This window comes from Leptonychotes weddellii, chromosome 3, assembly GCF_054177405.1.
Source record: "Leptonychotes weddellii isolate Sample4059 chromosome 3, ASM5417740v2, whole genome shotgun sequence".
NCBI lineage: Eukaryota > Metazoa > Chordata > Mammalia > Carnivora > Phocidae > Leptonychotes > Leptonychotes weddellii.
The window spans coordinates 34,193,037-34,218,313 of NC_138371.1; the positions used below are offsets into that span (position 1 = coordinate 34,193,037).

Sequence of the window (25,277 nt, forward strand, 5' to 3'; positions counted from 1 at the left end):
TTACTGTAATAAAATATATATAACTTACAATTTGCCACTTTTAAGTGTATAGCTAAGTGGTATTAATTACATCCATAGTGCTATGCAACCATTACCACTATCTGTTTTCACACTTTTTCATTACCCAAATAGAAAATCTGTACCCATTAAGCAATAACTTCCCATTCTTTTCTCTGTACCAGTCCCTGGTACCCTCTAATCAACCTTCTGTCTCATTGAATTTGCCTAGATATTTCATATACTCAGATTTTGGTTGTGTTAATGGCATATAGCATTTATGGGGAGATGAAATCAGTTAACAATCTACTCTTCCAGTTTGGGAATTGTGCTTGTGCATCCTAAATCAGATGCAGGCCAAAGAGTGAGTATCCAGTTAGATCCATGTATATATTCAATATATTTCAACTCTCTACTATGTAGCAGGGAATTCTGCTTATTCCCTTATGACCTAGTTTCTTAGTGAAACTCTTCATCATTACTTGGAGGAAATGGACTATATCTGTAAGAACCACAGATTAACTATTGTGATGGTAATATGAATCCTGTTTACAGTGTACTTTGGTAAGGAAAGTAGGCATACTCTACAATAAAATGATGGAGATTAGCTATTTCACACGCGTATTTATTTATGTGTTGGAACTCAGTACGAAGACAGTCTACTTTAAGGAGCCTCTCCCCTCTCATATCCCCTCATCCCGTCACCACTTACCGCATTCCTTCACTGCTATTACCACTGTACTGCACACATGAAATAAAACCATAATTTGACCTAGTGTCACAGCCTCGAGTGTTCCTAAAATTTATCTATCAAAATCTTCTAAAACAGACTTCCTCTGATGTTAACATTTTCTCCAAATATACTTCTCTAGGAATAGTGAAAAGAGCTTCACCATATTTAATAAGTACTAGTTTTTTCAGTTACTGATTATATAGATCATATATATAAACACAAATGATTGAAGTTTTACTGCTTGAATAATTCCAAGAGAGGATGGAGTGGTACTTGGGTAGGAGAAATTTTCAAAGGACATTAGGAGAAGGAAGGGAAAAATGAATGGGGGGAAATCGGAGGGAGAGATGAACCATGAGAGACTATGGACTCTGAGAAACAATCTGAGGGTTTTAGAGGGGAGGGGTGGGGGTTAGCCCAGTGATGATTATTAAGGAGGGCACTTACTGCATGGAGCACTGGGTGTTATATGAAAACAATGAATCGTGGGTCACTACATCAAAAACTAATGGTGTATTGGGGCACCTGGGTGGCTCAGTCGTTAAGCGTCTGCCTTCGGCTCAGGTCATGGTCCCAGAGTCCCGGGGTCCTGGGATCGAGCCCCACATCGGGCTCCCCGCTCTGCGGGGAGCCTGCTTCTCCCTCTCCCACTCCCCCTGCTTGTGTTCCCTCTCTCACTGTGTATCTCTCTGTCAAATAAATAAAATCTTTAAAAAAAAAAAAAAAAAACTAATGGTGTATTGTATGTTGACTAACATAACAAAATAAAATTTAAAAAATAAAAAATAAAATTTTTTAAAAGAACGTTAATGCTACACATTTTTAATTTAAAGTTTAATTCCTCTAGTTTAAGAGTAAACACTTTCCTATATTTTCTTAAATCTATGAGTAGGAAATGACAAATTATACAGAGAAACTGCTATCTTACTCTTTAGTCATACAGAAAGTACACATATGTTGAATATAAATCATAACAGAGGCATAGATATCTTTCTTTGTGCATATAAGCTTACAACTGGAACTAGTAACCTGCCTCTTCATTCTAGAGAAATGCTGCTAAAAGGGACTTCACCCCTTCTGTCCTGATACAGATCTTTGCTCTATCATGCTGCAGACCAAAAGGGAACAAAACTACTGACTTGTTTCAATTTGGAATTTAATCTGTCTCATTTAGGGTTAAATAATTTTGGTAATCACATGGGCTACATCCTAGGGAATATTTTAGTCCTACCCAAGTTAAAATTTAAAGAATAGGGAAGAGTTGAAGAGTTATGAACTATACTTAACTAGCTTACTCCAAAGTATCTGGGCACTTGAACTATTATGCTTTTAAGATCAGTATCAAATCCCTAGGTAAGAAGGGTTTAAGTGGAAAATTATAAAGTGTTTCTGTTTTACAGTGTTTTTCCATTTTTGCATTAATATAAGTATCTAATAAATTCGTTCCTATGAGAATTAACTGAGATACTGGAAACTGAGAAGATTATAATTTGAAGTTAACCTTTAAGTTAAATGTTCATTTTATGAACTCTTGCCATTTGCAACGATGTGGATCGAATTAGAGGGTATTATGCTAAGCGAAATAAGTCAATCAGAGAAAGACAATTATCCATGATCTCACTCATATGTGGAATTTAAGAAACAAAACAGAGGATCATGAGGAAGGGAGAAAAAAATAAAACAAGATGAAATCAGGGAGACAAACCATAAAAGACTCCTAATCACAGGAAACAAACTGAGGGTTGCTGGAGGGGAGGGCGGTTGGGGGATGGGGCTACTGGGTGATGGACATTAAGGAGGGCATGTGATGCCATGAGCACTGGGTATTATATAAGACTAATCACTGACCTCTACCTCTGAAACCAATAATACATTATAGGTTAATTAATTGAACTTAAATAAAAATTAAAATAAAAAATAATTTAAAAAGTTAAATGTTCATTTTATTTAACTCCAATATATAATAGCTATTCATGAAAATATTTGATATTAAGGACAATATTTAATTACTTGCCAGGCTATAAGGAATTTCTTCTAATTAAAGCACCAATTGGACTTGAATGAAAAGCACAGCTATTTACCTATTACATCTTACCCTTTAGAAAGACACTGTGATTCAAAGGTAAATTAGAAAAGGATGTGACCTCTTACCACTATCTGTTTCTAGCTCAGAGACCCATAATGTACACTTAAACTAAAAATTGACACTTTACAGAAACATTCCACTACTAACTTCTTCCTAACCATTTCCTCATTTCAGTATCATTAACACTTCTTATAAAGCAATTTAGAGACTAAAATTACCCAAACATTCAGCAAGTCCTCAGAGTACAGGACAACAAATGTAAAGCACTGCATTCTAGAGGGCAGAGACAGGAAAAGTGTGTGCTTTGCAGCTCTGGGCTTACAGGACGATAAACATTTTCATGCACTGTACATAGTCAAACTATAGATAGTCTCAGATTCTGCAGAATAAATTATTTTACTCAATAGAGAACTTGGCAGCAGGACCAAAAAAGCTCACTGAGCTAGGCAGTAGAAATTGTGTAGGTTCTGTGTGTATCAAGCCTCTTTCTTACTATAAGCATGAGAGAGTGGATGGGGACAGTAAGAGGAATCAAGAACTCATGAATCTTTTAGAATTGTCATGGACAGATCTCCATTCAAGGATAAGCTAAACAGAAAAGTGTATACTGTATAGGTCCCATGAAAATATTTTTGCAATGGCACTACAGTGAAGGCAAGAATAAATAGCATATATATGGATATATGTATTAAGAACATATAAGGAAATTAAATAAAACTTGTAAAAATGCATCCTATGTTTCCAGTGATTACAGACTGAAAAACAGGAAAGATGAAATGGTTCTTGGCCAGTGTAAGAAAACACTGTATGAAACTATTGATATGATGGAAAAAATTAAATTTGTCTTTGCCGTAAAGGACCAGTAGTTACTATATAAAAACAAATCCTTGACATAGAATTTTTTAAAATTCTCTCAGAATACAGAAGATAGCATGAAAGATAAAATGATGAAAGGTGAAATGCTACACTAGAGAGAACAGAGACAAGTCCAACCAAAAAAAGAATAATTCTCAAAAAGAATACAGAAAAAAAAACTGAATGAAAAGAATGAGCAGAAATTTTAATAGTAAAAAACACCCTTGGTTTGTTTTGAATTTACAAGTCAAAATGGATTTGCCATTCTTTAAGCAGAATTAATGAGAGGCAATCCATATATAAATATTCTGGTAAATATCCATTGCCCTCCTTCCAACATCCTGGTCCTTTTAACTTTGTTTCAACCATTCATTTTTTTTTCAACCATGTATTTTTAAATAATTTTAGACCTAAAGTTGCAAAAAATAATACAGAGTTTATGTATCCCTTAGCCCAACTTCTCCTAATTTTAACAACTTATATAATCATAAACAATTAGGAGAAACAAAAATTAGCATTGGTACAATACTATAAACTACAAACCCTATTTAAATTTCACCAATTTTTCCACAAATATTCTTTTTCTGTTCCAGGATCTAACCCAATACCCCATGTTACATTAATTTGTGATCTCTCCTTACTCTTCTTCTCCAGTCTGTGAAATTTAGTCTTTCTTTGTCTTTCATGACTTTGACACTTTCAGAGTACTGGACAGTTATTTTGTTGATTATCCATCAATATGAGTTCGGTATTTTCTCTTGATTAAATAGAAGTTATACAGGAGCTCTTAACTGGCTCAGTCGGTAGAGCATGCGATTCTTGATCTCGGGGTTGTGAGTTCAAGCCCCACTTTGGGTGTAGAGATTACTTTAAAAAAAAATAAAATCTTAAAAAAAAAGTTATGCATTTGGGGCAAGAATATCACAGAAGTGATGTTTTCAGTGTATCATTTCAAGGGATACAAGATGCCAGTATATCTGATTGCTGGTAATAATTAACCTTGATCACTTTAAGCATGAAAAGTAAATTGCCTAAGTAGCAGAACTAATAAGTGGCAGATCCAGGATTCTAACCTAAGCATGCTTTCTACCAAGAGAAAAACTTAGCTGGTCTTCTGAAATCCCTAACAGTAAAGTTCATTGACAAACCTATCCATGCACAAAGAACTTTCCCCCATTAGGATTTTAGAGCTTCCCTCTTAAATATGGACATGCAATCACATTAGAGGAAAGCCTCCAGAATGAGAGACCACAACAAACAGAAAGAAACATATAATGCAGCGGGACAGAAGAAAATAACAAAGATACTGTAATTAATACCCTCTTAGAGATAAGAGAAAATTAATGAGAAGTGGTCCATGCATAGACAGCCTGGCAAACACTTCATTTTTTCTCAAACATATTGGTCCTTTTAACTTTTTTTAACTTTGTATTTTGAAGTAACTTCAAGATTTACAGAAAAGTTGTAAAAATAGAATAGAGTTTCTGTATATCCTTCACCCTACTGTTCTTTGACTAGAGAGGACTGGTACAGGGAATGAACATTAATACAATCCTCTTAATTAAACTATATACCTTACTCAAATTGTACTAGTATTTCCATTAATGTGATAGCTGAAATAAATTAAATGTAAAACATAGGCAAAAGCTTTTGAGAAAATAGAACAAAAAAAGACAGAGGTGAATAATAATAGAGAAAAAGATAAAATTAGAAGATTAATCCAAAAAATTTTTTAAAAGATTAGAAGATTAATCCAAGAAGTCAAATATTAATTCCAGAAAAATAAATGATTTGGAGGAAATAAGCAAAAAGTTAACACAATAAAATTCCCTAGGAAGTTAAGGACAAGGGTCTCTAGATTAAAAGGGTCTACCAATTACTTGGCATAATTACTGCAAAAGACTCATAGTAAGACACATTATTGTGAAATTTCAGAATGGTAGGGATAAAAAAATTCTAAAAGCAAGAAAATAGATCACATACAAAGAATAGCAACACTGGAAGCTAGAAAGCAATGGAGTAAAGCTTTAAAAATGTTTAATGACAATTTTAATCTAGGATTCTATAATAGACATAAATGAAAAAATATATTTTCATACAGTAGAGTCTCAAAAAATTTACGTCACCTGCATCATTTCTCAGGATGCTGTTAAACATGTATTTCACCAAAACAAGAGAATAAACTAGGAAAAGACATGGGATGGGGAAAAAAAAACCCAGAAAACAAAAAAACAGGCATCTAACACAGGGCAAAGGCTATGGGAATTCCAAGGATGATGATAAAAAGAAGTCTCTGGATGATAGCTGTGTAGCTGATTTAGAGAACAATCAGTCCTGAATTAGAGCAAGATTCAGGATTGTTCTCTGCAGGAGAAGTAATTTTTATTTGTGTAGAAAGTTGTATTAAGTATCTTACAGAACTGTGGAAAGAATATGGAGAGACTTAGCCATAGGTTTGAAGAAAACTAAATGAATGGGGAAAATGAAGCAATTAGTAAAAAACAAAAAGGTGTTCAAAAAAGAAAACGTAATTATAATATACCAGATGGCTCATTAGTGAACAGTATTTAAGCATAATAATTAAAATAATTAACATAAATTTAAGCAAAACCTAGGACATAAAGAGGATGGGCAAGGAAATAAGAGAGATATGAAAGAGTTAAAATCTTTATCTACCATAAAGACGTCATTAGATCGTGAAAATTGTTCAGTTAATAGAGATAGGAATACAGAAATAAATACTAGAAGAAACAAACAAATGAATGTGACCACCTCTGAAAAAGTGAAGTGAAATAGGTAGGAGTGGAGTGGCAGGGGAGGAGGAGTGTGTTGAAGCTCTTTTTTCTGTACCCTTTAACCACTATTTGCTTTTTAAAACTAGGTATATAATTACTTTAATAATAAAAATTGGGGCGCCTGGGTGGCTCAGTTGGTTAAGCGACTGCCTTCGGCTCAGGTCATGATCCTGGAGTCCCGGGATCGAGCCCCGCATCGGGCTCCCCGCTCAGCGGGAAGCCTGCTTCTCCCTCTCCCACTCCCCCTGCTTGTGTTCCCTCTCTCGCTGTGTCTCTTTCTGTCAAATAAATAAAATCTTTAAAAAATAATAATAATAATAATAAAAATTAACTTCAAAAGTGCAATGAACAGCAGATTGTTTCCAGCCAAGATATATCAGGCAAATGTGAACAACATTAGGGAAAAAACCCAGGATGACATTAATAAGAAAGTAAATTTCAAAGTAAAAAGCGTTAAACAAGACAGAGAAGTCCAGTTTATTGTGATAAAAAGTCAAATCTAATATGAATAAGTAAGTCTAATAACATAACATCAAAAATATAAAGTAGGGGCGCCTGGCCGGCTCAGTCAGAGCAGCATGCCACTCTTGATTTTGGGGTCGTGAGTTCGAGCCCCATATGGGGTGTAGAGATTACTTAAATAAAACTTTAAAAAATAAAATAGAGGGGGCACCTGGGTGGCTCAGTCGGTTGAGTGTCAGACTCTTGATTTCGGCTCAGGTCACGATCTCAGGGTTGTGAGATTGAGCCCCCAGTCAGGCTATACACTCAGCAGGGAGTCTGCTCAAGATTCTTTTTTCCTCTCCCTCCGCCCCTTCTCCCAGCTCTCACTCTCTCGCTTGCTCTCTAAAAATAATTAAATAAATCTCTTTAAAAATTAATTAATTTAATTAAATGAAAAAGTCAGTCTAATACTGTAACATCAAAAGTATAAAGTAGGGGCACCTGGCTGGCTCATTTGGAAGAGTGTGCAACTCTTGATCCAGGATCATAAATTCGAGCCCCATCTTGGGTATAGAGATTTCTTAATAAAAATAAAAAACATAAAATATATACATAAAGTAAAAACTGCTAAAAATACCAAGAGAAAGAAATAGCTGTGATAGGAGACTTTAATATCATAATCATAACTCAGATTCAAATAAATAAGACCTAAAAACACTATATATGAATAATACATATGAATTTTGTGCCTTGCAAAGAGAAAGCTACTTCTTTTCTAACATTTACATAAGTTGATAATATTTTAGTCACAAAGTAAATATAAATTCAATAAAGTATACTGGCTATTTTCACTAACTATAATGAGTTACATGTATGAAAGGAGAGCATTGTGCAAGGCATAAGTATTGAGAGACTGACCCTTAGCAGGCAAGGCTGCCTACTGAAATGGCAACAAAGAGTTGTTACAGCCTAGATGATGATGCCTAAGGGCTCTATGTCCCAGTCATGACAATTCCCACTGCTTCTCAAACCACAGCATGAGCTAGGACCACTCTCCATTCCTCTATTTTTTTCCACCCATCTAAATATTACCAACCATCTTAGCTGATGATACCCTCAGGAGAAAATTTTCTCAAGGCAAAAACCACAAAACATCTGAGAACAACAACACAGTAAGTAATATGTGAGAGAAATAGCAATGAACTATAATTGACATATAACATATTAGTTTCAGGTGTACAACATATGTATATATTATGAAATGATCATCACAGTAAGTCTAGTTAACATCCAAAACCTAACATGCTTACAATTTTTTTCTTATGATAAGAACTCTTAAGATCTCTCTGAGCAACTTTCAAATATGCAATACGGTATTATTATAGTCACCATGCTGTATGTTAGTGGTCCACTTAGAAATGTCTTCTATATGTATTACCAAAGCCATTATTTTTGCTTACTTTTCCATTATTCAGACTTAAGATTCTATCAATTTGAGTTAGTTTTCTCCACACAACTAAATCAGTTAAAATAAATTACCTCAGACTTTAGTTACACCTTTCATGAAACAGTGTTGTTTCAGAGCATGTATCTGTTGCTTATCTTTAAAACTTCAGAATGAATACATTAGTGACAGATTTTAAAGTATTTGTACATTGCAAAACACCTTATCTTCATTCTTTCTGTAGTGAAATGTTCTTAATCTAAACTCTATTAGCTCTTCATTGCAAGGGTGAAAAGGCCTCTTATTTCATCTTGTAAACCTTTAAGGAAGAGACCTTTATGTTGTTCAGGAAATTTTAACCAAGATTTATTTAAAACCCTCCTCTCTCAACTTTAAAAATTGGCCAAAACAATTTTTACTTGAAAAATATTTATAGGATATGTTTTCTGTCTTATACTGTCAATTTTGTCTTTTTCATATATACCATTTTACATCATTTCATAATGCTTATACTACTTGGAGGTTACCTCAACTCCTTTATTTTCACTTTCTATCATGAATTTTGGTATTTTTTTTCCTTTCTTGAATGCTCTTTAAGAAAGTTTCTTTTTAGAAGAAGGGAGTCAAAATCAAATCAGTTTGTTTATCCTTCTAATCTAACAAAGATTTAATTGGAAGATTAAATTGAAACTACACCTAAAATAAAAAACTTAATTATGGATTAAAATTATTCATTACTGGGGCTCCTGGGTGGCTCACTTGGTTAAGTGACTGCCTTTGGCTCAGGTCGTGAACCCAGAATCCTGGGATCGAGCCCCACATTGGGCTCCCTGCTGGGCAGGAAGCCTGCTTCTCCCTTTCCCACTCCCCCTACTTGTGTTCCCTCTCTCGCTGTCTCTCTCTCTGTCGATTAAATAAATAAATAAAATCTTTTTAAAAAATTATTCATTACTCTTTCTGACACATATTACTATGTACTGTCAAATCTGACAGAATCTAAATAAATTATGGGCCATAAGTTAATTAATAAATCACATAAATAAGTTGCCCCTTGCATAGACATGTCATATGGACTCTACCATATGACAAGTCTTAAGTAACAACTCATTCTCAGTAGTTCAATTTATCAAGCATTTATTGAACATTACATTTGAAAAATAATATTTGAAGTGCTGTAAATATAATTAGTAAGATTTCACCCTCAAGATTATATTCAGCTCTGTCCATGCCCTGAGTCCATAATTTTTTCCTAACTTTAACTGTTACTTATAATGTTACATTAAAAAATTTTTCATGTGTGAACATTTAGTGGAATCAAAGGTACCACTTCTGTATTTTTAAGAGTAGTAAAATTATTAATGGGGAATAAGGCAAGGATGTCTCACTTCACTTCTTCATTTCAAAATTGTACTGGAAGTCCTAGCTAATGAGGAAAAACAAGAAAAGGAAACAAAAGTATATAGATTGGGAAGGAAGAAAAAAACTGCCTTTGTTTGCAGATGACATGATCATCTATGTAGAAAATCCAGAAGAACCGACCAAAAAACTCCTGGAAGTAATAAGCAACTATAACAAGGCTGTAGGATACAGGGTTAATATGCAAAAGTCAATTGCTTTTCTGCTCACCAGCAATGAATAAAAAAATGAAATACTTAAGTGTAAATCTAACAAAATATGTACAAGATCTAGATGAGAAAAATTATAAAACTCTGATGAAAGAAATCAAAGAACTAAATAAATGGAGAGATATTCCATGTGCATGGATAGGAAGACACCATATTGTCAAGATGTCAGTTTTTCCCAACTTTATCTACAGGTTCAACACAATCCCAGTCAAAATCTCAGCAAGTTATTTTGTGGATATTGACAAACTGATTTTAAAGTTTATATGGAAAGGCAAAAGACCCAGAATAGCCAACACAATATTAAAGGAAAAGAAGTCCGAGGACTAATACTACTCAACTTCATGACACTATAAAGCTATAGTAATCAAGACAATGTGGTATTAGTAAAAGAACAGACAAATCAATGTAACAGAATAGAGAGCCCAGAAATAGACCCATATATATTCAACTAATCTTTGACAGAAGAGCAAATGCAGCACAATGGAGAAAAGATAATCTTTTCAACAAATGATGCTGGAAAAACCAGACATCCACATACAAAAAAAGTGAATCTAAACACAGATGTTACACTTCTCACAAAAATTAACTCAAAGTTGATCACAGATCTAAATGTAAAACATAAAACTGTAAAACTCCTAGAAGATAACATAGGAGAAAATCTAAATGACCATGAGTTTGACAATGACTTTTTAGATACAACACTGAAGTCATGATTCATGAGAGAAATAACTGGTAAGTTGGGCTTCATTAAAATTAAAAACTTCAGCTCTGTGAAAGAGAATGTCAAGAAAATGAAAAGACAAGCCATAGATTGAGAGAAAACAAAAACATATCTGATAAAGAAATGTTATCCAAAATATACAGAGAATTCTTAAAGCTGAACAATAAGAAAATGAACAAACTGATTAAAAAACAGGGCGAAGGCCTTAATAGACCCCTCACCAAAGAAGATATACAAATGGCAAATACGCATATGAAAAGATACTTAACATCGTGTGTGAATAGGGAATTGCAAATTAAAATGAGATACCACTACACACCTATATTACAATGTCAAAAATACAAAGCATTGACAACACCAATGCTGACAGGGATGTGGAGCAACAGGAACTCTCATTCATTGCTGGTAGAAATGGTACAACCAGTTTGGAAGACAGTTTGACAGTTCATTATGAAACTAACCATACTCTTACACAGAATCTAACCACACTCTCAGATATTCACCCAAATGAGTTGAAAACTTATGTTCATGGGGCCCCTGGGTGGCTCAGTCGGTTAAGCATCTGCCTTCAGATCTCGGGGTGCCGGGATTGAGCCCCAGGATCCCTGCTCAGCGGGGAGCCTGCTTCTCCCTCTGCCTCTGCCTGCTGTTCTGCCTGCTTGTGCTCTCGCTCGCTCTCTGTCAAATAAAATCTTAAAAAAAAAAAAGAAAGAAAACGTATGTCCACACAAAAACCTGCATACAGATGTTTATAACCACTTTATTCACAACTGTCAAAACTTGGAAGCAACTAAGATGCCCTTCAGTAGGTGAATGGATAAATTGTGGTAATATCCAAACAATGGAATATTATTGAGTGATAAAAAGAAATGAGCTATAAAGCCATAAAAGACATAGAGGAACCTTAAATCATATTATTGAAAGAAGCCAGTCTGAAAGCACTACATACGATATGATTTCAACTATATGACATTTTGAGAAAGGTAAAACTATGGAAACAGTAAAAAAGTGAGTGGTTGTTAGGGGATGAGGGAGAGGTGAATAGAGCACAGAGAATTTTTAGGTCAATGAAACTCTTCTATATGATAGTATCATTGTACATTTGTCCAAACACATAAAATGTGTAACACCAAGAGTGAAGCCTAATGTAAACTATGGACTTTGGGTAATAATGTGTCAGTGTAGGTTCATCAGTTGTAACAAATGTACCATTCTGACTGCCAGATGTTAGTGGAGGAGGTTACCCATGTATGGGGTTAGGGAGTCTATGGGAACTCTGTACTTTTCTGACCAGTTTTTGCTATGAACTTAAAAGTGTTTTAAAAAATTAAGCCTGTTTTTTTAAATTATTAAGGTACTCAGGTTCTAATCCATATTTTTAATTACTGATTTCCTATATTCAGTAGTATAATTAGTTGTGGATGTGCCCCACATGAAAAATAAACATTGAAATATTGTCAATAATTGTTTCCTATCAGTCCATGATTATACTGTCATAATTAGGACAATCTTTTCTTTGTACTTACATCTTTCTTTAAAAGGTAATGTGCATTATATATAATATACATATTATATATTTACTCATTATAATGTATAACTGTTGGAAGTTTTTGCAAATGGCAATTCATATCACTATTCTTTTATCTTCTTAATACATTTTAAATGATAGTATATCCCAGCTCAATCAGATTCTCTAAAAGAATTAGGGAATTACACTAATTAAGTTCAGAATCATGTTGCTGCTCTTAAATATACATACCTGAATCTTGTTGCATTTGGTTTTCCTGAAATGTTAAAATTGCATCTGAGATTACATTAAGATAACCAAACTGAATATTATGTCATTTTTTATACTCAAAATGTTAATGATGATTGTGTACAAGAGATGGGGTCTATATGCTGTCATGAGTACCTTTGTAGCAAAAAAGTTACATACTGATTTCTCAATGGTATTATAGAATAACCACTGTTCTAATCATTTACATTTAATCTTTAAGTTCAAGGAAAAGAGTTACTAAGATTCTGCATTGAGTTTTAAAGTTAATTTAGTCCAAAGACCACCCCCCCAAAGAGGCTGTGGACAAAAATGTATTACAATATAACTTTATAATCCTATATATTTTATATTTAAAAACATGGTTCTGAGAAGGGGTCCATATACCTCAATATACTGCCAAAGGAGTCCATTGCACACATACACAAAAACAGTTAATTTCTTGCAACTATTTATGAAAACCTATGTTGTACCTGTAATATATAGAGAGAAGAAACAAAAATTAAAAAACAAAAAGTTTGCCTCTGTGTTAGAGTCACTTTATTTCACTTGTAACATAAATTTTTGCAAGGAGGAATGTCTTTAGCCACATGTTCCTAATTCTAAGAGCTTTTAAGTCTTCCATACTGGTTGAGGCTATTCAAACTAGGTAAGCAATGACATAGGAAGCAGGCTGATAAGGATAATATCAACCAGACATTGCAAATACAGTTTACCACATTAAATAAACACAAGTTACCACAACAAATATAACAAATGTAATTTTCTATTTAAAAAACACTAATAGTCCCAGTGTTAGAACGTCAAGGCCTTGGAAGTATTAGAAACAAACTTCAGTATTACAAGATAGTTCTTTGTGCTTTTGTAAAGACAGGAAACTCAGTTTCTGATGGTAAAACAGAATAAGTATAGATTTAACTTAAACATTATGGTAACTAGTGCATAGATACTCACTAATCTTATATATCTAAACATGTACCTAGTTAATCCTGTTCTTTGTAGTCTCAAAAACATTAGTTTCAATAGCTTCTGAGTTTCTCTCAAGATTTCTATTAAACTTGTAATGTCTGATTTTGACTTTCATTTAATCAAGCTGAATCCAATGTATTTGAGGTTGGTGATTATTTATTTCCACAATATGGAGTATATACACTCTTTAAGGCATCTTATTAAGGTTTTCTTTCATAGATTTTCAGAAGTGCTCGGCCTGAAAATTTCTTTGCAGCCTGAACAGGTTAAAGCAGGAGTCAACAAACTTTATATAAAGGGCCCAACAGTAAATATTTTTAGCTTTGAGGCTACACAGTCTCTATCTCAACTATTTGATACTTGTAGCATGAAAACGACCACAGATAAAATATAAACAATGAGTTGACTGTGTGCCAGTAAAACTTTATTTACAAAAACAAAAGATGGGCCAGACTTGGTCTGAAGGCCATAATTTCACAACTCTTGGGTTAGCCCATTGCTGGGATCATGCATCCTTATAAAGTGTAATGTGAAATACAGTACAAATGCTTTGCTTATGTTTCTATTTTTAATTTTTCTTTTTATTTTTTTAAAGATTATTTATTTGATAGAGAGAGAGCATAAGTAGGCAGAGTGGCAGACAGAGGGAGAGGGAGAAGCAGGCTCTCCGCTAAGCAGGGAGCCCAACGTGGGGCTCGATCCCAGGACCCTGGCTGGGATCATGACCTGAGCTGAAGGCTGCCACTTAACTGACTGAGCCACCCAGGCGCCCCTAATTATTTCTTTTTAATCTATTTTTAACCTAACATGAATTATTTGACCCTGGGCCTCTGGACTACTTTAATATTTACATTTGTCATAAGTTCTTACCAGCCAAAATAGTTATTAATCAATGGGGGTTAAGTGTGGATAAAGATAATTTGAGGTATATATTAATGACACTGCAAAGGTAGATATTAGTTGATACAGTATTCTAAGTCAATGTTATGCTTCTTTTATGGGGGAAAAGCTATCTCATATGTGTAGCATATTTTATTTGCATATCCAGTTACATATTTCCATTCTGAGTTTGAGCACTTAATTCCCTTGCATTCTGAGTCTGTCATTCCTTCTGATTGGACATTTTTTCTCATTTTGCTCAATCTTCTTTCTTTCCCCTTAGCACACAGGTTACTTGGATAAGCACCTTCTTTTTCACAAGAGTCAACTCATCAAATTTTAATCGCTTACAGAATTGGAAACTTTTTTTGGATACCATCATCCCCTACTTTAAGGATATATGAAAACAAGCAGGAGGATTTTGTATTACATATTTCACTAAAGATATTTTAAATTTATCTGTTTTGGAAAGGCAATAAGGAAGAGTATAGGGGTGTCTTTTCCATTCCATATGAAATTACTGTTCCTTCAATACTGAGATCTATTCAAACAGCTCATGTAAGACTTATTGCCAAGATTTGATGACTTAGCCAAATTCCAAGGGTCTTATCCTAGTTCTTGTCCTCCTAGATTCTCTTAAATTCAATACTGTCAACAGCCTGTGTTCAAATTTTATTAATTCTCAGATATGGTTCTCTTTCCTTACATTCAGTTTGAGTCAGTATCTCTTTCAAAAATATATTTCTTCTTTTACCAACTACTAATCATGGCACTATTCCCTTTGCCCTGTAAACTGTCTTATAAGGGAGTTTTCCTGTTTTCTTCTGCACTTTAATAGTGTTTAATAGTGACTCTGACCTTAGTGCTCTGATTCTCTTCCTAATTTAACCCTAAAAAACAAAAAACACCTGAATGAGTGGTCACTCCCTCCTCTAACTCAAAATCACGAATACACAATTTTTTACATTTTATTTTCAGAATCCATACATCTTAATGTTAGTTTGCTCATCTTTCTTCTCTCCTAAAAATCAAAACAATACCAGTGATTTTTCTGACCTCTTGATGCTACATGGTCTATTTATATTATTTTATGTCCCCTTTTCAGCTAACTTTATAAAAATATTTGTTTTTCCATTGCCAAATCCCTTTGTTAAGCTCTATTATTGCCTAACCAGATTACTATTTCTTCAAGACCTCTCTATATTCAGGGGCGCCTGGATGGCTCAGTTGTTAAGCGTCTGCCTTCGGCTCAGGTCATGGTCCCAGGGTCCTGGGATTGAGCCCTGCATCGGGCTCCCTGCTCAGCGGGGAGCCTGCTTCTCCTTCTCCCACTCCCCCTTCTTGTGTTCCCTCTCTCGCTGTGTCTCTCTCTGTCAAATAAATAAATAAAATCTTAAAAAAAATAAAAGACTTCTCTATATTCAGTTTCCATCCTTCAGTCATGTATACAATCTGAATTTAGGTTTTTTAATCTGAAGTAATTTTTTTCCTCTTAATCACTCTCATCAACTGTTATCCACATCCTTTCTAAATTCCTTACCATTAAATATTATATTCTCCCTTCAGTATTCCCATACTTATCAACCTAAATTATTCATCCACAACTATTTCTAGTTCTTTTCTTTGAGCTATAATGAAGCTGCTCCTGTTCTCCCTAGACATATGAAGTCTTCAAGCAATTCCACTTACATAGAATAGTTTGGCTTCACTTCTCTATTTTTCCTGAGAGTACCAGAGCATATTGCCAATAAGCTGTGAGTAGTTGACCAGGCTTGAATAGCTATATATTACCACAAATTTCATTCATTTACCAGATATTTATTGAGCACCTCCATGTGCTAGCCAGTATTCCAGATACTGAGAATAAAGCAATGAACAATACAGAATGGTATTGGACAGTATTGAGCAAGCCAGAGAATTCAGGTCAGTCTATAGAGCTTAGCAAACCAGATGAGTTTGAACCCCTAGAGTCACGCTGTCCCCAATATAGTAACCACTAGCCACATAAGGCTAATTTCAATTTTAAATTAATTAAAAATAAATGAAATTTAAAATTCAGTTCCTCAACTGCAACTAGCCACATTTTAAATGCTAAATAGCTCCATGTAGCTAGTGGCTACCATATTTGACAGTGTAGATAGAGAACTTTCCCATCAACAAGTTCTATCAGACAATACTGCTCTAGAGATACTGGAACAAATATGGAAAATTTTGAGCGTATCTAAAATTTAAAAATATGTCATGGGACAGCTTGGTTACCTAAATTAGGAGCTGACCAACACTCAAAGTGCCAAAAGGATAGTAGCAACTAGGTGTTTCTTTGACCCAAACTAATCTTAACACAAAAAAATTTCAGGATGACACAAATATATGGAATTACTCTATTATATGGCTATCCTACCATTGCCAACTTGAAGGGTACCCTTTGGGTTTTGAACAACTTTCTAAACAGCCTTCTGCCAAATTCCCCTTTTAAAAGCATGTTTTGTTTTGTTTTGTTTTGTTTTTTAAGATTTTATTTATTTATTTGACAGAGAGAGAGAGAGAGAACAAGTAGGCAGAGAGGCAGGCAGAGGGAGAGGGAGAAGCAGGCTCCCTGCCGAGCAGGGAGCCCGATGCGGGGCTCAATCCCAAGACCCTGGGATCATGACCTGAGCCGAAGGCAGCCGCTTAACCGACTGAGCCACCCAGGCGCCCCTAAACGCATGTTTTTAAAACCCACCTAATAATGTTTTCAAAAATAAAAGGAATGTTTTAACTCACTTATTTCTGTGTTGACCTGTTCCTCATTTTTATATACTAAGCATTGTACTGTGACACTAGATTAGAGATTGTCTAAAATAGATTGTAAGCTCTCAGAGAGCAGGAAGCAGTTCTGGAGCCCTCCTCATCTCTAGTCTCTCACTTCTTAACACTCTAATATAATTAGTACACGTTCTGCAAGTATTGAGTAAATGTTCATTGATGTCCTACATTCATCTACCCTAACGATCTTTTTCTTTCCTGTTCAGTCTTTCTGATCTGTATTTTCTTTCTCTTTACTTAACAGACAGTGTGGAGCATTCATTATTAAGACAATTGGGCAGCTCTAGTCCAGCTCAACTGATTTCTTGTCCAATGATCCTTGTGTGGCCGAGATCCAGCTTCAACGAACCGGCTAGAAGCTGCCCGTTGTGATACTTAGGGTTAGTTAATACCTCGCCATACTTATTTATTCCATTATAAGCTGTCTAAATTTGATGAAATTTGCTTTTACAGCTGTTCTACAAAACTATTTAGGTAGTTGTGGCATGTTGGTTTGTTTATGTGTTAATCTAACTGTAGTGACATTTTCTACAACATGTTTTATCCATTCCATAAATAATAACCACATTGGGAATAGTGAGGTGTCTTTCATTTTCTCTGCTTTGTGTTATTTCTTTCCTTTCAGTCTTTTAGAAGTAATGTTTAATAGTCTTTGCTATTTATTTTAATATTTAGGATGAGTCCTTTCTAATAGAATTTTTAATACTTTCATGCCTTTTAGTATAAGTACATTTGATCTTAATGATTCAGTTCCACTATTTGCTATTTTGTCATTTAATATGCTTTTGTCTAAGTTTTTATTTGTTACTGCTACTCCTTATTTAATTTTGCTTCTGCCATGGTTTTCAAAATTTGAGTAATATTTATACTTTTTTATAACATTTTCCAAATATTAGAAAAAATTCAACATGATCAGTGTTCTTACCTTTTCATGTGATTAATTTGACTGTATTAAACTTTTTCTCTCATATTTGTGATAATGCTGCAGCCTTCCTCTAATATAAGCCATTTGGTACCAAAATTTATATAATATGGATCACCTAATAGAATTGTTTTGATAAAAGAAGGGCTCACCTCTGACATGATCCCATAACGCTGACTGATATTCCACTATATTTTGGCGTTCTTTGAATGCTTTAATCTTTTGAACTTTTCTTCTTATATGTTACCAATATATTCAATTACAGATATTATTAATATTTAAAAAGACAATTATTTTCATAAAAAAGCAAAACTATTTCTTACACCAAAGGAAAACTTTAAATTCTGATTCTAAAGCCAATTCTTATAAAATTGTTCAAAAGTTACAGAACAAAGCTTAAGTGTTTTTAATCACTAAAATTTCTGTAATAGTATAAAAAATCCATTTTACATTCATTTGCCTTTTCTTTTACCAACTTCCTAATTTTAGGACAGAAGAGGAAAATCCACAAATATTGGCATTACCTTAATAAATCTCTCTCCTCTCCCCTTTTCCATCCCCAAATGTATACATGTTCAACAGCAGAAGCAGAAATGATAGGACTTAGATCCCAAAGATTTTACTGGTGAGTGAAATAGGGTGTTTCTTTGAAACCATAATGAATATGTTTGCCAGCCAAGTGGTTTCATGAGAACAGTAGGACTATATGATTATATACTAGCATACAAGTATCCCATGCACATTATTCTCAGTTTTTAGAAATATAGACTTATTAAATATTAATAGACTTTTAAAGTCCCACAATGAAATGTCAAAAGTTTTTGTTCTGTAAATAAACATTATTAACCACTGATGTTAAAGATCTTTTAATAGAACTATCCTTGAGAACAAAAAAAGTTAATGTTTTGATTTTCAAAATGTTAAACATGATGCTAAACAAATCCTGCACTGTTAATAAAAGTTAATGATGTATTATTGGATAAGGAATTTTGATAATAATTGATATCCAAGTATGTTTCTTCCAAAGAGCTGTATAGATTATGTACATACACACATCTACTATGTATATACACATATATAAATTATATACATATACACATTATATACATATGCATATATATAATTCATACATATACACTTTCTTAGAATTTAGCTTTATTTTGAGAAGCTAATTAAAACTGCAGAATTTATTGTCAACCTGTATATATAGAAAACATCATCAACTTTCTTTATGGCCTGGTTTGATAGACCAAACATGTTACTTCTAAAAACAGAATCAGAGGGTAAAAATTCTCCTTATCTAACTAAGTAAAGCCCATTTTAATTTTTCTCTTTTCTGTAGTATATCTTCAACACATAAATTTGAGAAGTTTTTATTTACTTAGTTCCCATTTTGAAAGGTCAATCTGAAGATATCTGAAATTCACTGTGTTAGAGTAAAATAGATAATACAAATACATGTACCAATCACAAAGTAATAACTTTGCAACCTGTTTTCCCAAAATCTCTAATACAATCAGAAAGATGGTAGCTTGTCAAAAGATAAAGGATCTTGGAAAATTAAGACTTTAACTTCCTTTCCCGGCAGCTGATTTCAGAAGGATGGCTTAGAAAAAGAGGTATGATTTAGTTTATAATACTTGCTTTATAAATTTCTGCCAAAAATGGCAGTACAATATTTTCAAACAAATTTATACATAACTCCCAGATGTAGGAGTGTGTTTCATGGATTTATGCTATATTTAACTAAAATAATGAATTGGGGTCATATACACAAAAAAATTTTATATCTTTCCCAGAAATAGTGTTTGGATAGTATTAAAATACAGAATCAAAGGACTAGAAAAGACTTTACAGGGACATCCAATCCAACTTTGATATCATGCTTCAACATTCCCTATTGTTATGATAATAAATTGTTGACCCCGTAGGCCTATACTTTGACTAAAATGTATTCTGAAATCTCTATAGACTTCTGGGGAAAGGAGCAAAATTTTCCAAAGCGTGGGTGTAATAGTCTTAATCAGTGCTGTTTCTTTCAACTCTATTCAGTGTTTCCATTCTTATGCATAAATTCCTAAAAATATGCTATCAGCTCTGTCCTTCCATGTTGAGTACCACTCTCTGATTAGCAGTTACAGTTATTGCTGTTTGTTGGACCTGCTATATGTGTTTTTGTCTCTTTGCTTTTATGTATTGCATAAAGTTGCTAATATTTCCTGCATTCTCATGATTCCTCTCAGAAATCAAGTGCCATTCAAGACTACTTGTTTTCACATTGTCATTTTTGTCCTTTCCACCTGATAATAATCCTTCTTCAGTTTTCTATATACTGGTTATCTTGATACCTACTTTCTGACCTGTCAGGATAAATAGCAGGCATCGATTTTAAATTAGTGAACTAACAGATTAAGGTTTTCCAGTTTTACCATTCTTTTTAGGTATGCTGCTTAAAATAATATCAACTAATATAATACCAAGCCTGATTGTATTGAAGTAAAGATACACAGTAACAGGCTGAATAGTCATTAAAATATTTTATCTAAGCTAGTGAGTGATACTATATTGACAACTGACTTATTTTTAAGACATGTAATTAAAATTTTTTCCATCTACTGATTTGTCAGTTTTCCTCATTTGATACGTATTTCTTAGTTAAAACAAGCCACTACTTGATTATTTACTAATATTTTGGTACATAATTTTCTTAGTGAAGCTAGTGTATGTTAACATCAGTTTTGCATTTCTGTCAAGGTATGTACCCATGAGTAAATATCATTTAGTATTTCTCTAAAGATGAGTCATAAACGTCTTGGTGTACTTCTTTCCTTTGGAAAACAGGGATATGAGAAGCTGCCTCCCTATTCCTAGGGAACTAAATCCCTCCCCTTCCTTCCCTGCTAAGAGTTTTTTCCTCACTTCAACCCTTTTACTTACTGGTTTTTGTTTCTCATCAGAGAAAATTTGGGAAGCCCTAGATCTTCACACTTATTTGGAATATACCTACAAGATTCCAGTAGGCCTAAAAAGTGAATTTTTAATAAGAATGTCCTTTGATTAGACTCTGACTTTTTTCTTCATTTCTTCCTTCATGGAGTAGAAAAGATAAATATATCTCCAAGAATTTTTCTTTTGTGGGGAAAGTAACACTTTTGAAAAGATGGTAATTTTTTGTGTTGTTATTTTTATAAGGAGAGTCAAGTTTCTGCTCTAAAGTCTAAAGGCTTCAAAATAAATGTCTCAAAGCTTTTAGCATTTATTTTCTTCTGGCATTTTTCTCTAGATCTTTGATAGGTTTCAATATTTTAAGAAGTTTTCCCTTTGGAAAATTCCAAGCTAAAAATCAAACTGTACTCTTCATGTCCCATGAATTCCCTAAGCCTACCAGTTGTCCTCTTTCGATCCGGAAAGAATTCCCTGTCTTTTCATCTGAATGTCTACTTTCCAACTTGTTTTCCAAGTACCATATCCCTGTTGTTTGAATGAATTAAAAAAAACAAACAGCTGAGTGTGCTAACAATGAGAAAGACCTCCCTCCATCTGGTTTTTCCCCATTCTGGCTATTAGCATTCTGAGGTACCTCTATTTCCTATTTTGGATAGAATTTCTCCAAATTTTTAGAGACCCTGATTCTTTTCTTATCTACCCAATTCAAATAACTTTCTTGGATTTAAAATGATAGGGCTTAAGGATATTTACTGTGTAGTCATTATTTATGCAGTCACCTCTGGTTTCGTTTTCAAATGTGGCTCTAAACTGAAAGAAAAGAAATGCAATCAAGTATACTTAATTTTGGAAGAGTTTTGCCCCATTCCAACCATATTTAATGATGTTGAAATTCACAGGATATTCCTACAGAAGATATCTACACTGGGCTAAACATATAATCTAATAATACTAACTTGAATTCTAGATTTTGGAAATAAAAACAAGAGAGAAAACAAGGATCTTTCCTTGCTTCAACTTGACTAAGAATAGGATTAAAGAGAATTCCAATGAAACCAAACAATCCAATTTGTAGAATTTCTAACAGTATAATCTAACATAAAAGAAAAAAATCAGGCAATATGGGGAAAGATGTTTTGACTTAAGGAATCCAGCTTAAAAGCAGCTAATTCATGCTTAAGAGTGTCATCATTGGTTTTCACAGCTTCTTTCCATCTTTCATTTCTGAGCTTATTGGTACTCTTAAAGCTCTATTTTTCTCACAGTGTTTTCCAATAACAGAGTGAGCATTTTGGAAGTATGAAAAAAGAGAGAACCAAGATAGCTTTTACTTAACGTGGAATGTTATATCCTTTTGATCTTTAATTTATTTTGCTTTATATATTATAAATATATAAAAAGGAAATTTTAAAAGATAACGATCAGGCAGAGTTCCCTCTGTGTCTAACTCCTAAAGAGCAGATGCAACTATACAGAATATGTTAGTTAATACACATCTTTTTGTACATCTATGTCTTATTCTTAATTTCAAAAAGGCTATCCTGTTTCCTCAAAGGATTTCGTAGGTGCAACCCTAGATAATAATGAAATACCGACATTCTGAATTGCACTTTAGCAGATTTGTTTTTGAAGTTAGAAACTTCTTTTGAAGATTCTGATTTATGATATAAACCTAACACTATACAACTCATTTAATCATTCACTTGCTTCTTGAAAATTATTTTCTACATCATTGTCACCTTTGCTTAAATGTTGTAAATCCAATACAAAGAATTTAGTTTTCTTATTTTCTTTTAAATGATAAATTATTTGGGAAAATATCCAAAATTTATTCTAAAGATCATTTCTTCAAATAAATCATTCACTTGGCCTTTCTTTATTAAACATCCTTCAAACTAAACATAGTCATACTCTGTAGGTAAAGATAACCAACAATATAGTTTTCACTGACATGATTTAATCTCAGGTCATGCAGGTTCAAAAGAATCTTGACTCTACTGTTAATAAAGTACAATTCATTCTATTATAATAAGACAAAATTTAATTAGGGTCTATCTGAATAGAGTCATGTGTAAGAATGTAACTACATTTTTTCTCAAATAATTACATACTCAGAGATTCGCCAAGTTCTAATATGAATATTAGATTTAACCTTCTCTGAAATATGATTATATGGATTCGGAATTAGGAGTCCTTGTTCTCCAGCACTTATTTCCTCTTGAATCTCACTCCCAACTTCATTGATGAGCAGCAGACAGGCTTGATTTGATTACCTTTATAGAAATCAAAGCTATTTACCTATGGACAAGGTCCTCTGATGTTTTGTCAATCATATGAAGTTCTGCTTTCACTTTTCTTTGTAGAAGTCGTTCTCGACTTTGCTAATCTCTGCTCCAAGTTCTTACTATATGTGGAAGTGATATATTCATCATTAAATCAGGACATTTGAGAGTGAAAGGGGACACCAAAAGTAATTAAAACGATACAATTTTTTGAAATATACTTATTAACCAATAAAGAAGTTGATATTAATATACCTATAAAATCATTCTATTCAAAGACTATTTTTCAAAAATATTCTAATAATATATAGGCATAAACCTAGAATGCCCCAGGGAAATTGGAATGTTGGTAACACTATTAATATACTACAAAATGAATGTAACATTAAACTGGGGTCAAAAAGTATAGTTAGAAAGGGTTTAAGCCTCAAGGGATAGGCCTTAATTCCTCTATTACTTTAGCCCTTGAAGCTTTATGATTTCTGGTTTAGCCATTGATAACAGCTATATAAATTGAATTATGTTTAGGTATAAGCCTATTTCCCTATGTTTTAACACTAAATCACAGAATCATATTAACTTGAAAACTACAAAGTCTACAACTGTGGAAAATACTCAAGATATCAGTCTTAAAATATTGGTAACTTAACCTTGTAACTAAATTTGCTATATGATAACTAGGTAGTTCTCAAGAAAAGCTTTGGTTTAGTCATTGAAGATTAAAGTCCATGATAATATTCCTTATAAAAATTATATTAACTCTGTTGATAATTTGCTATAAAATCTTGCTTATATTTTTGCTTACCTTTTTATTCCAAAGCAAGAATAACCCCTTATTTTTATAGCACTTTATAATTTACAAAGACTTCATGTATATTATCTCATTTTGTCCACTCAATATATTTGAGAAATAATCAGGCAACTTTTATAAGTGAGGCTTAGAGTAAGAGAATTGCCCCAAATGACATTACTATTAAGTGGCAGAACCCAGACTTTTGATTACTAATAAACTTCACCAGTAAGGAGGCAAATGATTTCTGGGGAGTAGAGGAGCTGAGAGGGGAGGATCCTTAGAGAACACAATACTTTTTAGAAATAATTTTTGCCCAATCCAAGAGTTATGGACCATCTTTTGTTGAATCACTAAAATTAAATCTTATACAAATTAAATCTTAGATCAAAATGTCTATTCTAATCCCTTAAGCATCTGATATTCAGAATCAGAAAATATTTCAATTCTAAAATAAACAAATTATGATAAACATGAAACTGTTCACTCATGCTTTTAGCCAGTAACTGAAGTATGAACAGCTTCCTAACCAAAACAGTGGAAAACAGAATTGCCCTATAATTTTATTTTTTAGATTGTTCATCAAAATTTTCTTTTAAAGTGCTGTGCAATTCAGCATTCTGGGAAATATAAGAAGGAACACAAAGTGAGAAGAAGGGCCTTTTAACTTATCTCTGAAAATTTTAATCCCTCTGATAGCAAAAGATACCCATAAGTGGTGCCATCTACTCTATATTTTGGGAACATGGCCATTTCCACGCGTTTTTGGAAGCATAAAATCCACCAACAAAAACAAATAAGCCTTTGGTTGCTTTTCTTCTTCCTTTCCATTCTTCTTGCTAATAACTGCAATGTAGACATTTATCAGTCTTTGTATAGACCCTCCATGTATTGTTTGCCATTTTGAGAAAGGACTATTCTAGTTTTCTTTTTTTACATCTTAATACAAGGGTCAAACTCATGCCACTCTTTATATTGATAAGATGTGTGATTCTAAGATAAAAGGATCATTATCATAATTGCCTACTAAAGTCTCCTTAGCTCAAAAATTGAAACAGTGCCTAAGGTTAGGTACAGCATGTCATCATTGGAGTAAATTTTCTCAAACACTGTTTTTGGTAACTATCTTTAACTTATAATACCTTATAAGTGTTTCTTTTCTGGTTAGACTATTTTAAACCTTCACAAATTATCCTGAAGTGTAACCCCA

The 25,277-nt window shown here is 33.4% G+C and overlaps 1 protein-coding gene across 1 annotated transcript in view; it reads left to right on the forward strand.

Annotated features, from left to right (window-relative positions):
* BOLL (boule RNA binding protein) overlaps positions 1-17,466 on the forward strand; it is a 44,411-nt gene extending 26,945 nt beyond the window's left edge. Inside the window, exon 11 of the mRNA XM_006728142.3 lies at positions 17,372-17,466. Within this exon, the coding sequence (XP_006728205.2) occupies positions 17,372-17,395 (24 nt within the window). The 3' untranslated portion in view covers positions 17,396-17,466. The remainder of the gene's footprint in view (positions 1-17,371) is intronic.
* The last annotated feature ends 7,811 nt before the right edge of the window (positions 17,467-25,277 follow it).